Source organism: Harmonia axyridis, chromosome 2 (assembly GCF_914767665.1).
Source record: "Harmonia axyridis chromosome 2, icHarAxyr1.1, whole genome shotgun sequence".
Taxonomy (NCBI): domain Eukaryota; kingdom Metazoa; phylum Arthropoda; class Insecta; order Coleoptera; family Coccinellidae; genus Harmonia; species Harmonia axyridis.
Window position 1 is genome coordinate 36,655,861 of NC_059502.1, and position 17,052 is coordinate 36,672,912.

At 35.6% G+C, this 17,052-nt stretch overlaps 1 protein-coding gene across 1 annotated transcript in view; it reads left to right on the forward strand.

Annotated features, from left to right (window-relative positions):
• LOC123674067 (protein FAM135A) overlaps positions 1-17,052 on the forward strand; it is a 51,074-nt gene that overhangs the window by 32,627 nt on the left and 1,395 nt on the right. Inside the window, exons 11-13 of the mRNA XM_045608914.1 lie at positions 1,372-1,714; positions 2,404-2,615; positions 3,001-3,160. Of these exons, the coding sequence (XP_045464870.1) occupies positions 1,372-1,714; positions 2,404-2,615; positions 3,001-3,160 (715 nt within the window). The remainder of the gene's footprint in view (positions 1-1,371; positions 1,715-2,403; positions 2,616-3,000; positions 3,161-17,052) is intronic.

Genomic DNA, 17,052 nt, shown 5'->3' on the forward strand with positions numbered 1-17,052 from the left:
TTACATGATTTAAATTATCTATTTGATCTTATTTTCAACGAGGAATCCCGGAGCTATTTTCTGGTACGTCTTCACTCGACAACGACATATTGAATAATATAAAATTGGGAAATAAGGAAGTAGTAGTTCGTTTCCGGTATAACCGGAAGTTGTAGAGAACTGAAAATATTTTAGAGAGAAAGATCATTGTCTCAAACCCCAACACATGCAAATTTTCAGCACAAAATTATGATTAGTTTTCCATAAACGTCTAATAGGTCATCGCGGTGAATAAGGTAGGTAATAAGGTATGAGATATTTTAATATCACATTCATTTCGATTCCCTCTATCTGAAATTGTATCTATTAAATTGCGGATTTTGAATTCTTCATTATGTAATGTGCATTTGGTCTACCCAACATCTTTTCAATAATAATCGTTTTTGAAATAACCTCCAAGCTCCAAGCAATGTTAACTGGTAAGTTTATGGTTATGTTTCGACTGTCAGAGCAGCCTTTCTGCTGATAATTCGTTAGGTAGATGGCTCTGTCTCGGTTGAGTGGGTTTTGGATCCGGACGCTCCTGGTAGTGGAGCTCTCTTTTGAAGTGATGTTGTCAGAAGATCGACGGCTGTTAGCATTCATTTTGTAATGAATCTGTCTTGATAGTGGTGAAATTTTATAACTTTGTGTGTGTATATGAATTATTCAATGGAAATTTGATTAGAAATATTAGTTCATTCCCGTGAGAAGCGATATTTGGTTGACTGGTATAATGGATTTCGACATTTTTGGTTGTTAACCACACGAATCACACTCTTTTATGACGATAAATTACGGTTTTTGTCACCCTCAAGGTTGAGCAAAGTAGGTAATAAGGCCCTTAGTCACTTGTGAGATCAAAGGATCTCACTATCTTCTTTCTTTTGTTTTTTTTATATTCGGTTTCTGACATTGATGAACCACTGTTTATTCGGATGTTCATTGTGTAGTTCCAAGCTATTGAAGCCTTAGAAAAGTTGTGATGTATTGGGTGATGTTCGTGAACTGATTGTTTGGACATCGTGGAATTCCGAACCAGTTGTAGATGCCTGTGAATAGTTGTGATGCTGCTTCAACTGATGTTTAAAGATTGTGGAGTTCCAAGTCCAGTCTTGAGAGCATGTTTCTGATAATTCTTTTTGAATTTATTGCATTGATTAGTTATTGATATTTCATTATTTTATTCTCTCGAGCTGATCAATTATTGATAATTCATTATTTTATTTTTCAAAGTGTTCAGTTGAACATTGTGTAACTCAGTTATTGATATTTGATTATTGATTTTCCTCCTTTGAATAGCTGGTATGTGATTGATTTGTGACATTTTGCTTATATGAATTTTTTTTTCAGAAATCAGTTTCTATAAAGGCACTAATGTAGAAAACGAAAACACGTTCAAAAAGGCCAAATCGGAATTCAGAAGTCAATTAAATTTTCCAGGAGTAATATATTCAGATTTGAACATGTTCGCCTCTACTGTTCCTTACTTCCACGTCAGTGACGAGTTCAGAATATTCTCCCCAGAAGGAATGCATTTAATAATATGTGTTCATGGCTTGGATGGTAATTCAGCCGACCTAAGACTAATCAAAATATACCTAGAGTTAGGATTACCAGGTGCATATCTAGATTTCCTTATGTCCGAAAGAAACCAGGGCGATACTTTCAGCGATTTTGATACAATGACTGATCGGTAAGTAAGATTTTGTTGGTTGAAAATTTTAATAGGATGATATATAAATGTTCACGGATGATATGAAATTCAATAATATTAGGAAACAACCAATGTGATTCGCATAATTATTATAAAATGAATTATTCATTACACAATTCACAAATATATGAATAATAATTTTGCGTATTAAAATTTCCATAAGGCATATATACATCGTGAATCAATAGTGCTCGATCGGTTGATAACTCTTGTAAATCATTCATTTCAGACCTCAACACATATATACTTTTTAAAGATTACAACAATATACCTATTTGAAATCCTACTCCTTCGAAAAACTCTTTTCTATACTCATCAGTATATGAAATCTTGGAGTTCTGGACAAATACATATAAGTTAACTACTTGTAAATCTCGACTAACAATTTATAATTTGAAACAGAAAGGATATCGGGTGTGTAGTCAAACTTAAATCCTGTGATTCCTGGATGCGGCCAATTTCATGTTGGAACTTGACCATGCTTTCATCTTGACGACAAGTTTGACTACACACCCGATATCCTTTCTGTTTCAAAAAATACATATAAGAGTTTTCGTTTCTCTCAACCGCCATTGTACCTGACAATATTGGAATATTAACCTTAATTTGGATGTAAATGAAGATATATTTCATTGTTATAATAACAATTTTGGCATTATACCTTTCAGTTTGGTCAACGAAATCTTACATTACATAGATTCGAATAATATTCGTCCAACAAGGGTCAGTTTCGTCGGCCATTCCTTAGGAAATATCATTATACGATCTGCATTAACAAGACCACAATTGAAGTTTCTCCTTCCAAGACTGCACACTTTCTTATCACTTTCTGGTCCGCATTTGGGAACTTTGTACAATTCTAGTGGATTAGTCAATATGGGTAAGTAATGGTTACCAACCTATAACCTATTTGAAATAAAAGAAATTTTTTTTTCGCAAAAACAAAATTCATAAGCAAGCATGCTGGCCGAACAGGCAGAACTGTTTTGACCTCAAATTTCATCAATGTGAACCTAATCTTAAAAGACCATTCTCGATTGTATTTGGATAAAATGACAGTTCTCCGTTCCTCTGGAACAAGGACCCGAAAAGTATTCCTGTTGAAACAGAATATTAATATTTTTATTTAAGCGTTTAATATTACTTGTCCGGAATGCCAACCACTAATATTTTGATTACACCTAGATAGCACCTGAAATTATGAATAGTGACATTACAGTCGACATAACATTGTCACCATAGACTTATCGAATATGTTTTTTCAGGTATGTGGTTCATGCAAAAATGGAAAAAATCCGGTTCTCTCCTACAATTATGCCTCAAAGATACTACTGATTGGAGGCGATCTTTTTTGTATACATTGAGCCAAAAAAGTACAATTCACCATTTCAAGAATATTTTGTTATGTGGATCTGGACAAGACAGGTAGATATTTGATTATTTCAAACATTCGAATATCAATCGATGTTGGAATAAGAGCTATCTTTGTTAAGCTAATCCTAAACGGATAACACTAGATATCTTGTACAAGGTGAGGCTTAAGACTTGTTCATTTGAATTAGGCGCCCTTGAGTGACTATTGCTCGGAGATGAGCGATTGATTTTGGCCTTTGAATATATAAAGCGATTTCAAGAGAATAACCTGGTTATAATTGGTAATTACCAATTGCATTCAAGCACTTTTGGTTATTGACGTTGATATTGACGATGACGTTGACATTGACGTTACATGACGTCAAGGACCAAATATCAAATGGACAAGCCGTCACGTGCCTTTCGTGAAGAGTTCGCGACAGTCTAAATATGAAAGAGATAGATGAAGCTATTTGAGGCAACGTCAAAATCATATAATCAAAAGGAAAAGAAATTGTGAAATTTCACTTTTGAACAAGATCAGACTGAGTGGTTCGGAAACATCCGAGGTAAATGAAAGAATGAAATCGTATATTATCTTCATTGTGTAATTGAAAAATGTTTATTTAGTATCTTTCATTTTACATTTTATATTACGACTGATGACGAAACATAGATGAGGATTGGAATAGAGCTGGATCTCAAGGTTTCATTTCTTGTTTGAAGTTACTTCGGAGGAAAGTTTTCTTTCTTCTGAGGTAACTTATTAATCGGATGAGGAATTAAATTCAGTAGGTTTGCTGCAACATTGGATCAAGAGTAATTTCTAGAGGATTTTGGGGTTTAATGAGCATGATTTCCGATACTATTCATTTCAACTGAACTAAAAGAATTGTTGTAGATATATTCCCCATGATTAATCATAACAATTTTCCCAAGTTTTTAATCTATCAAATTCATTCGTGTCAATAAAATTGAGAAGGATTAGAAAAACATGAGAAGAAAACGACAACCGTCTAACCGAAGTTACAGTTGACTGCTAACTTGACTGCTCTGAAGAGTTTCATAAGGTACTACTTCCTATAGAATGCTATGAATAGATATCATAAAAATTTGTGTAAGCAGTGGAAAGGCAATACATGGATGTTGATTTCTTCAAACGTTATATGCTATAATTAATACTATTTTTATCCACTGATAATGAAATTCGATTCTGTTCATCCGACCGAAAAAATTATAATTCTCGAAAGGAGAGATATTGGATATTTGAACTTGAAATTTTCAGGATATCTTCGAATATCGAATGTCGCTGTTTAGTTAGTCGAAATCCGACAAGGAATTCCGTAGATATAGCCGTTCGATTTCAATTCAATCTAAATAAAAAGTTGCCCTAATTAAATAATAATTTCAGGAGTCGTAATGAATATTATGTCGATCGCTCAACCAGAAACATAAAAAATTCAAACAAAATATCTGGAAAAAATTATTCAATATTTCCTTGATCACAAAACCGACGAGGTTGGCATAACCATAATTACGCTTCGGATAAATATGCATTTGAATAACTGCATATTCTAATGCATTTTTGAGTTGAAATTCATATTTTAATCATTTTTTGTTTTAAATGCATATTTGCAAGATAAAATTTGTTTTTAAATAAAAACAAATCTAATATTTCTTCGAAAATATTTTTGGAAATCCCAAACAGCCTTTATGACCTACCCAACCCGCATAGAATGGTGTATTCGAAGAAAACATTCATCGCAAATAATAACATTAACAACATCTGGTAAGAAAGATAGATTTTTTTTTACGAGAACTAGATATTTTTTAAATTTTTTCAACTGTTTATTGCATATTTACAATCAACCTATACAGTAATTAGTAATATTGAAATATTGGTTCATGGCTTGAGTCGGGTACCTTCCATCAATGGTTCTCCGCACAATTATTCCTCCATGAGGTCTTCGGGCCAGGTTCTCTTCAATCTCTTCTTCAAGAGTGGTTGGGCGAAAAGATAACTTATCATTATATTTTCGTGATTTGTGGTTCGACCCTTGTATTTGTTGATTCTTGGCTTTATTGTATTTTTCATCGATTTTATTTTCAGATCATTTTGTAGACTGTGGTTTGTGACATACCATGGTGCTCCTGCTATCATACGCAGTGTTTTCGACTGGAAGGACTCGAGTATTCTTGTGTTAAACGGCTTAGAACAGCCATACTCAACGTGCGGCCCTTTGCCCCTTTTTATGCGGCCCGAGAAACGGCCTAGTCCAGTATTACAATTTTCACAATAGTATCACAAATAAAGTTTCGAAATTACGAAAAAATAACGGTATCAATATTTACTCATGTACCTTTGTTTTCTCACTTATTACGTTCACACAGAACACTATATCCATAATATAAACAATGGATTCTTTATGTATAGGGTGGGCAAATAAGCGAGGTAAGCGGATATATCTCAGGATCCACTCATCGTAGAGACTTGCGGTGACAAATTTCACGACTAAAATGTAGAAGAAAACACACTGGAAATTGTTTTGAAGTTCATACCTCTACCGCTAGGGGGCGTAATAGCTATCGTCGAGTAGAAAAATGAATTTTACTCGAAAATGATTCATATGAAGATGAAGAAAAAATATCATCACTGTAATCCTTGGAAAATTCTCTATCTTTTTGAATTGCGACTTTCGATTTCACGACATCAAATGAGGGTAGGGGAAAGGGAGAAATCTGACTGATTGAAATGCCTGTAACTTCAGTTTGGCTCAACATTTTTGAGCAAGTTATATCTCGTCTGAGAGATAATATCTTGTTGATTGAGGACGGAATATACTCATGATAAATTTGTTTTTGCTGCTTCCTATAGGGGGCGCTTAGTCAGAAGTTCATTGTTTTGTTCCTTTTACTCCGAAATTTCAAATGTAATGATAGGATTTTCTTAACAGAAACAGAAATTCCATCAATTATGCATGAAAAAATCTGCAGGTCGCAAAGCGGTAGTTTCGGGCGTTCTGAAGTTATGGCCGAAAGAAGATATTCTTTGACTGATGCTTTGCGCAAACCCAAATTGTGTCTTTAGGTTCTGACAAAAACAGAAATCCCATCAAATTAGTATGAAAAAACCAGAAGGTCGCAAAGCGATAGCTTCAGGCGTTCTGGAGTTATGGCCGAAAAAAGATATTCTTCAACTGATGCACTGAAAAACTAAATTCTGTCTTCTTTCGGCCATAACTCCAGAACACCTGAAGCTATCGCTTTGCGACCTTTTGGTTTTTTCATACTAATTTGATGAGATTTCTGTTTTTGTCAGAACCTAAAGACACAATTTGGTTTTTCGTAGTGCATCAGTCAAAGAATATCTTCTTTCAGCCATAACTTCAGAACGCCCGAAACTACCGCTTTGCGACCTGCAGGTTTTTTCATTCAAATTTGATGGAATTTCTGTTTCTGTTAAGAAAATCTAATCATTTGAAATTTCGGAGTAAAATGAACAAAACAATGAACTTCTGACTTAGCGACCCTATAGAAAGCAGCAAAAACAAATTTATCATGAGTATATTCTGTCCTCAATCAACAAGATATTATCTCTCAGACGAGATATAACTTGCTCAAAAATGTTTAGCCAAACTGAAGTTACAGGCATTTCAATCATTCTGATTTCTCCCTTTCCCCTACCCTCATTTGATGTCGTAAAATCGAATATGAAAATTCAAAAAGATAGAGAATTTTCCAAGGATTACAGTGATGATATTTTTTCTTCATCTTCATATGAATCATTTTCGAGTAAAATTCATTTTTCTACTCGACGGTAGCTATTACGCCCCCTAGCGGTAGAGGTATGAACTTCAAAATAATTTCCAGTGTGTTCTCTTGTACACTTTAGTGGTAAAATTTTTTACCACAAGTCTGTACGATGAGTGGATCCTGAGATATAGCTGCTTACCTCGCTTATTTGCTCACCCTGTACATACTATACCTAATTTTCTTAGCGAAAAAGCCTTATCTCACGTTTTTTGCTCTTGTAGTTTTCGTTTCTATGAATTCTTGGGTGCATTTTTTAGCTGATTATACAGTTAAATTGTCATATTATTGTGTAATTTCTTTTCTAGTCAGTACCATGATTTTTAAAACCTCTTATTAGCATTATTGCTTGAATTATGCTAATAAAAGAGTTTAGAAATAATGGTACCTACCAAAATAAAAAATTGCATTGAAGAAAATTAGTCCAATTTTCTTAAAATCGTCAATAGTATCCCCTGTTTTCGTTGTTGGGAGCGTTTCCCCAACACCCTGTATATTTTTATTTTCACACTTCCCTACTTATATTACAAATGCGAAAAACGTAATATGCCTGTCTGTTACGCTTTGACGCATAAACCACTGAATCGATTTTGATAAAATTTGGTACACCGACAGGATCTAGTAGAGCTTAGGAAAGGACTTAAGCTACTTTGTAACCGATTTAAAAAAAAAGGTCTGATTATGCGCGATAAACGAAAACCGCGCGGGCTAAAGCTAGTTTTACAACTAGGCAATTATGCGGCCCGAGGTGAAAAAAGGTTGAGTATGCCTGGCTTAGAACATCCCCACAGTTCTATTCCGTAAGTCCACACTGGTTTAAGAATTCATTTATAGATTGTCACTTTATTTTCAAGAAATAGCTTCGATTTTTTGTTCAATAGCCAGTACATTTTCTTCACTTGTTGGTGTTAATTTCAATCTTCCATTTTTTTAACCAATCAGAGAGAGCATCCGGATGATTTTGTAGTGTTTGGGATGATAACAATGGGTCTGCATCTGAGGTTATAATTGCTGTGTCGTCTGCAAATGTTGCTATGGTAGACTGATCAGTTTGTAGGATATCCGAGGTATATATCAGGTAGAGTATAGGTCCGATCACTTTACCCTGCGGAACGCCTGATCTTATGGTCTTATAATCGGATAACGAGTACTCTGTTTTAACCTGCAAGTAGCGGTCTTTCTAGTATGACTTCAATATTTTGTAAAATCGGTCAGGTAAGATTTTTGTCAGTTTGTTTAGTAGTCTCTCTATGCCAAACTCTGTCAAAGGCATGTTTTACATCTAGGAACACCGAGGTGCAGTACTCTCCTGTTTCAAGGCAAGTTTTGATTTTGTTGACAATTCAATGGCATTGTTGGATTGTTGAATGCTTGTTACGGAATCCAAATTGGTGATCTGGCACATGTTCTTTTCAATCAATATGGGTTTTCCTAAAATGTATTCATGGTTTATGAATAGAATATAAAAATATCCTCAGCTACAGCTATCTTTTTGAAAGTTTCACTTGTATTTTCACATTACCTACTTGTATTTTTATTTGAAATGAATCACATTTGAAATCGTCACAAAATGACGATATAAACACTCAGCATAAAAATAATGTAATGGATTGAACGGAACTGCAAATCTGGTATTATACGGTTAAGCGTTGAAATTTTGAAATAAATGAATTTATTTGAATGGGATTTCGAAAGTATATCCTAGAAGAACGGAGGTGAGTAGGTACTGGATTTTTGATAATCATTGAGAACTCTACTGGGTGTCAAAATGATAAATAATAATAATAAAAATTTATTCTCATTCATTGATGACTCATTCAAAAATTTATAATGGGCTCATTTCAACTGGTACCTACACCCTATATTTTATTTTCTCATTCAGTAGACAACTTTTCAAAGATACTAAAATTTGCTACCTGATGAGGAAATAGAATACATGTTATGCCATTAAGAATAAGCCCAATAATAATGTTTGCATGAGCCATCAATGATTTGTCTCATTTTGAACACTCAGAGTTCCCAATAATTATCAAAAAGTAAGTACTTACCTAAAATTCAATTCCAAAATCTCATCGGAATAAATTCATTCATTGCGAAAACATTAGGTTCTTTCAAAGCCTCTCCACTGAAAATTCGGAATAATTCAAAAACGGTAATTTTTAAGCATATAAAACTACGAAAAAAAATTTATTCCATGCAATCTGGAAATTCAATAATTAACCTTTTAGTCTATAAGAAAAAACATTTTATTCATTCATTTATACTTTATGTATTTCCAAACAATTATATAATGTAGCTCTGATGGATACTGTGAAAATTTGAAAATTTCACCCCTTAACCTTAATAGAGCATCGCCATCGCGCCAATGGTGGAACAGCCTGTATGAAAGAACTGTCTGATTTCAATTCATATGATATAAACCATCGTTTTATTCCTGAGCTTTATTGATTCTCCAACAAAGCTTAATAATTTTTGTGTAAAAATGCAGACGTGCATTAACGGCATTGGCAAGCTGGCCTGCTTTTATTTAAACAATTAATTTTATATTTGTCTTTTTTTATTGTCTTCCGTTCCCAAAGTATGCATAATAAACATTGGAATAAGTAACTGAATACATCGTTAGACCCGAATAACAGAGTTAGTTAATGTTAAGGGGTATCGACGTTAAATAAATTTTCGACGTCTTATAATGATGTTTCATGAGATAAGATAATAAAAATCCACTCAGGAATTTTTCGTGTATGCATTTATAATTTATATTTCGGGATTCTAAAAAATACAAGCTCGGCTGAAATAAACCTGTTTCGAAACTCGAAGTAACTTCAGATAGAAAAAATCCTAGAAGAATTTGTGCACCCGGTTCTACCAATCACATCAATATTTGAATATAACGTGCAATTTCGGATTTCAAAAATTTCATCGAAGGTTGTTTGAAATATCAGGTCAAACACTGTGAAAAATTTCAGATTATATGAATATCTATTATTTCTATGAAAACACTTCACAGAAATATTTTTGGACTTAATTTCTTTGAATAACAATATACTAGCAAGACATCTATCATTCATAAATAATAATTATAATATATATAGAGGAGAAGGTGGTAATGTGACCCCCGCAGGTATATTGGCCCCCTTCAATATTAGTTACTTCCCACAACGACATCTAGTATTATTTTGGCGCAACGAGATCATTTTAGTGTACTATTGATTTAATAGCCTATAAATCCGCTAGAGGCGGTTGCGTTCGTTCGTCATTTGAACAAGTAGAAACTCGTACCGGCCAAACTTATTTTACTACTGTGAGTTTTATTCCTTAATTGGTAAAACAACTGATCAAATTTGCTGTGGTTTTGAACATTGTGTCGTGACACTGTGGCCTACAGTACTTATAAGGTAAATATGCATTTTTTTAATATTTCATAATGTTTTAGACTGTATATCAAAATATTTTGAATAACTCTAATTTGGCCCCCCGACATTGGTTGTATCATGGCCCCGGGGGCCACATTACAAATAAGACTTGTTAAGCATTTACATATTTTTATTTTGTGATTTCAGATGCCTAGACAAAGCGTATTATCTCCATCTTCGAAGAAGAAACAAAAGACGTGGGACCCTGAACAAATGAAAAAAGCAATCGATGCAGTGAGGCACAAGGTCATGGGATATAAAAAAGCTGAAAAATTGTTTTCGGTGCCTAGATCTGCACTGAAACGGTTAGTGAAGGATCCACAAAAGTCTTTAGATTTACTTGTACATAAACCTCTTGGTCGAAAACCTATACTACCACTTAGCTTGGAAGAAAAGTTAGTGGATTATATTTTGTTTATGGAGGCTAGGTACTATGGACTCACTAGGATGGATGTTAGAAAAATGGCTTATCAGCTGGCGGTGAAAAATAATATTCAGAATACATTCAAGAATGATGTAGCAGGGCGAGCTTGGTTGGATCACTTTTTAAGGCGACACAAAGATAAATTATCGTTGCGCAGACCAATGGGGACATCATATGCTCGTGCTAATGGCTTTAACCGTGAAGCAGTCAAGGAGTTTTTCAATATTTTGGAAGCCGAAATGAGTAAAACGAATTATCCTCCCGACAGAATTTTCAATGTCGATGAAACTGGGTTGACTATCGTGCAATCAAAAGTACCACAAGTGTTAGGGAAAAAGGGGAAAAGGCAGATAGGAGCCTTAACTGCTGCTGAACGAGGTTCTTTGTGTACTATTGTCTGCTGCATGAGTGCATCAGGTATGTTTGTGCCCCCTATGATGATTTTTCCAAGGAAAAACTTCACGGATATCTTGATGAAAGGTGCACCTCCTGGAGCGTTTGGCAAAGTTCATCCATCTGGTTGGATTCAGTCCAATTTGTTCACTGAATGGTTCAGACACTTCATTGATAAAACTAACCCTAGTGCCGAGTCTCCCATATTACTTATATTTGACGGCCATTACAGTCACACGCGCAACATTGAAATAATAGAGCTTGCTCGTGTAAACCATGTTACGATCATCAGTCTTCCACCTCACACAACTCATAAGCTCCAACCTTTGGACAAGACTTTCATGGGCGCCTTGAAGAGTCACTACAGTGAGGAGATTCGCAAGTTTCTTTTGCACTCTGAAAGAATGCTAAAACCTTACGACATTGCTGAACTTTTTGGACGATCATATCTCAAGAGCACGACAGGAGAAATTGCAGTAAATGGTTTCCGTGCAACAGGCATTTATCCATTTAATCCGCAAGTTTTCAGTGAGGTCGATTTTTTAACGGAAGAATCTCATAGTTCTCTTACTCCTGATAACCAAGAAACAGGCCTTGTTGATGTAGTATCCCAGAGTACTCCAGGAGTGAGCTCTGAAGTACAAGAGCTGCAAAGTAGTTTGATTCTCCCAGAAGACATTCAACCAATCCCTAAGGCAAAGACTCGCACTTCTAATCGTGGAAGAAAGACTACTCGAGCGAACGTTATCACTTCATCGCCATATAAAAACCAATTAACCGAATCATTACAAGTAGCAGAGACTCGTGTAAAAGGGCGCGGACGAGGACGTGGTCGCGGACGTGGACAAGGTGTCAGGCATAATTATGATGGAGCAAGCACAAGTGGAGTTAGTGTACGGCGCAAGAGAGATGTGACACCCAGCAGTAGTTCCGACAGTGACGAAACAAACGTCAATTTTGATGACATAAATCTGAATAGGGTTCCTGACAACGAAAATGTACCCTGTATTTTTTGCGAAACCATTTATACCAATGACAGACCTGGAGAGAAATGGATACAGTGTCAGAGTTGCCAATTATGGGCTCATATTGCCTGTGCAGGTTCAGAAGGGGACTATTATATTTGTGACTTCTGTCGTTAGGTGCCAATACATTTAATGTGACCCCCAGGGGGCCACATAACCATCAGCTGATCTCGAGATGCCAAATTTGATTACTTAAGAATAAATGATAATTTGTATTTCATTTAGCGAGTTTATTTTATTTCATTGTAAGATGTGAATGCACATATAAATACTGAACCCAATATTTTTCATTTCATCTTTTTAATTCCTTTATTTTAGAAATGAACCCTCAAAAGCAAAGTGGGGGGTCACATTACCACCTTCTCCTCTAATAATAATATAATAATTAATTTTTAATTTTTTTCTTAGGTTTGAAATCGCAAAATGTTTGAAAATATCTTATTTCACGAGATCAAAATAACTTATTAAAATATGAAAATAAAGTTCATATTGGAAACTGAGAAGGTAAATAAAGGTATCTATTATATTTCTTCATATAATACAACGCCATCCTAAAAAATAAGGATATGATTTAGATAAAGGAATTGTAACCAAGTATTTTTACAATTCCCGACACAAAACAATCATATTTCCAGAAAATTAATCAATTATATAGTTAACATTCTGGCTAACTACGCTGTATTGATCGAACTTTGTTAGACTTTCCTCAATTATGCAAATATTAAAATTTTTATTGATATTTGTCGATTAGAAATATCTCCTCCCAGTTAAAAAAAAGATAATGGTACTTCTCCATTAAGATTTGAATGAAATGTAAAATTTCACAATCATAATACCGTATATAGCAACTTCATTTTATAAGAAATAGCCTATGAAATGATTCAAAATTTAATTTCATACTCTCCTTTTTCCTAACAAATGAATTGATTTTTTATTAAATTAAACAGATGTAAATAAAATACATATGTTTCAAGGTACATAATAAAACTAATCTGATCTATACAACTGCGCACTAAATTCACACAAAAGTGCCAGCGTCAGATGTTTGTCACTGTATTGAATTTCAAGACGATCAAAGACTAATCAGGTTATCTAAAACGATCATAGGATACCAAGGCGTCAGTGCATATTCGTGTTATGACAAAAATTCGCAAGTGCTTAGTGTTTGGTAATCCGCAAAAGTGCTCGGGAGCACTTTTGGGAATACTGAGCACTAAGCCTTTTGTGAAAATGCTTAGATTACGAAGCACTGCTTTTAAAAAGTGCTCGGGAGCAGAATAAGGCTTCAAGTGCTTTCGAAAGCTTTAACCACAATTGTTTGGCACAGCTCTGTTAGATATATTTGTTTCGGAGTTCTAAGGTCAGACTATTCTGGGTTATCAGACTGTGATATATGATGAGCGGTCTCGAAGTTTTCCGCAAGTGCATCCTCTTTTTCTGTATCAGTTATGTAAATTCCACGGAATTTTGGATTAAGATACAAACTTGGGAGTTAATTTCGGCGAAATTTTGGATGGTGTTTCAGAAGGCTTTTCTGTTATCAATTGGTTTGAAAGGTTTTTGTTCCCTGAATATCTTTATTTCCTGTTGAAATCCACAAAGTTTCGGAAGTTTGTGAATTTCGTCTTGTTTCGGGGTGGCTTAATCACGTGGGTACTTGAGGCCGTAAACATATCGATCTCAAGTTCGATTTCCGAGGCAGTTCCTATTTTATTATTTATGACAATTTTATTGTCAAGTTTTCTACTAAAGTTTTCCCAGGTGGTTACTGAGTAATTGTGAACCAACTTCTCGGGGTTACTTTCGATGTCAACTTTTCCCGAGAAAATAATCGGATTATGATGACATCTAGGTTGGCAACTCGAATCTAGCGCCAAATATTTTTGTTAACACCAAGCACTTGGTGGTTAGAGTTGGTTGGTAAGTGGGTAGATAGGTATGTTCATTTGGAACATTAAGTTCGATATCGTCATTGGATTCAAGGAAGCTGAATGAACAATTTCCGTTTGTATTTCTGCAGTTACAATTCCGTTTTTTATGTTTAACGTTAAAGTCACCTAGCACAATGATATTTATTTTTGATCTAAATAGGTTTCTCAAGCAATTACGTGAGAATTTGTTGGTAGGACTGTTAGACACACAGCCGTTATCGTAAATTTTCCGCCAACAAGAACGATCGAATTCTCTTCTGTGCCGTTTATTAACGATGAATGAACGGAATTAATGTTATTTTTCATTAAAATAGGGGTTTCTCCGACTCCAGCGATGATTTTTCGGTCGGTCCTGAAGGTTTTATATTCGTTAATGAAATGTTCGTTCCTAACCATTAGCCTTGTTTCATTTATTGCTAAAATGTCGACATTGTTTTGAAATAAGAAATTCGAAATTTCGACGTCCCTTCGAGATACGCCGTCAGCATTCCACATCACTATTTTTAAGCACTCAAATATTCATTCACGCCTCACGGTGTTGTTGAAAAAAAAAAAGGTTTTTTTATTGCTACCTTGAGCCATTCTATTATTTAGTTGTTTCACTGGTTATAATGTATTATATACCTCAGCGATGTGATTAGTTTATTAGGTAAAACTTTTTCTTCATCAATTTATCGAACTCGTTCGTGAGGTCCGTTTCGTAAGGTCCGATAGTTATTGCTGCAACTGTTATAAGGTTTTGTCTGTAACAACCATGTATGTTGGGGATTTAGTCCCCTTCATTTTGTACCTATAGATACCTCCACCGCCGTTATATTTAATACTAGGAGGTTTTCTTAAATATCTTCTACGCTGGGGTAGCGGTCAAGTGAAGGCATGAATTTTTAGGTGCCTGGAACTCCAGGAATTTCATTATATTTGTGTGATCATCTAATTAATGAAAGTATATGGTTCTGTTTTTAGTTACATATTTATACAGGAATTTCCTTTCAGGATCTGTTTTATTTCTACTACTTTTTAATTAGGGTTGTTGAAGATTCCTAATACGACTTTTGCTGGTGGCTTCTTGTTGTTAGTGTTTCTCGGTTGGGGTTCATTTTCAGAATGGTCAGTTTCTTCGGGGTTTAGATAATTATAGGTATATTTCATGTCTACATGTTTGATTTCCTTTGCTCTGCCGCAGCTGGAAGTCAATCAGAACATAATGGAATAAGTTATTTCCTTCCAATACTTCATGCTGGCTACTCACTACCCAACGCTGCCGTGCCGACTGTTGGGTCGACAAAATCGGATGTTGCGTACACAAGGCACGACCGCCGTCCACCTTGGTCACTTGGATTTCACGCTACAGTGTACATCGCGCAGAAAAATAGTTGGAGTGTCGAAGAAACAGAAAATTGGAGTTGCTCTAACAGCTTTATTATTAACTTAGAACCTATGCAAGAAAGGAAGAAAAGAATAATATACACTGCGCAAAAGAATTAACGCAGATTATGGAAATCTCAAATTTATTCTACAACCGAAGTTGTTCTCAATGATAATTATTTTTATCAGAATTATGCATGCATATGTTATCCACTTTCAACGATTTTCTTCAATGCAGATGTTTTTTCCCAGCAGGAATAAAAAAATATGAGATTATCAGATTATGAATGTATTGGCTCCATTCTGAAATCAGTTGTTCTCGATCCATTCTAGTGATCAATAGTTTTTCTTTCGTTTGATTTTCTACACTCGATCGCTATGCAACGCGAAACACGCAATTTGACCCAAGAGGAATGTGCCCAAGCGGTAGTTTTGCGAGAAGAAGGGTGGACATACACAAGAATTGCAGAAAGATTTGGAGTTTCCCATACAAGTGTGTCCAGAATGTTGCAGCGATTCAGGGAGACAGGTATGAATGTCCGAAGACCAGGACAGGGTAGACCACGGGTAACAACTGCCATTCGTTACTTGAGAGTTTCTTCGTTGAGACAACGGTTTGCAACCGCTCGCCTCCTTCAAAATCAGCTTGAGCAAACTCATGGGGTGCAAATTAGCACTCAGACAATAAGAAATCGCCTCAGAGAATATGATTTAAGGCCTCGTGTCGCGGCAAGAGGCCCAGCTCTTATTCCAGCCCATCGAAGGGCGCGTTTGGATTTTGCGACAGAGCATATCCATTGGGAAGAGGCTGATTGGGAAAGAGTGCACTGAGCATATCTTTCATGTGGACGTCTGTATACAAGGGAACGTCGATCACAATGGTAGAGGCAGAATCTAGACTCATCTGTGAAGAGAACTATTTCCCAATCAGCCCTCATCCCAATGAATGCCGCTCTCCACCTGTCGAATACATTTTGAAAACATACACCGATGCAGCACTGACAACATCCACAGGTAAACTGTTCCAAACGTTAAATGCTCTATTTGATATAAAACTTTCGAGAAGGGTTGTTCGAAATTTCTCCAACAAATGTTTATAACCATGACCTCTGAGATGATTTAAGTTTCTCTTAAACATGTCGCAAATCTAACGATATGTTATGATCAAATCTCCTCTTTGGCGTCTGCTTCTAAAGGAGGGGAGGTCAATAATCTTGAGACGATTCTCGTAGGATGGAGGATCCCATCGATAGGGAATACGCGTGTTCCATTTTTGCACCGACTCCAGTAAGTCCTCGTCGCGTTTCGTAGATGGCCACCAGACTGGATTCACGTAATCAAGTATCGGTCTCACATATGTAGTGAAAAACGTACGAACAGTAGAAACGTCTCCACCCCCGTACATCTTACTGATACAATAAGTCAAGCGTTTGGCCCTGGCGCAAATGGAGGAGACATGCTCAGACCACTGCAAATTGGTCGCTTTGTTGGGCGGTTGGATGGCTAGGCCAACCGAAAAGAACCGACAAATCCTATGTCGTTGGACACAGCTAGACATGGCCCGATTTCACATACAACCTGACAAAGTTGAACTGTCGACACG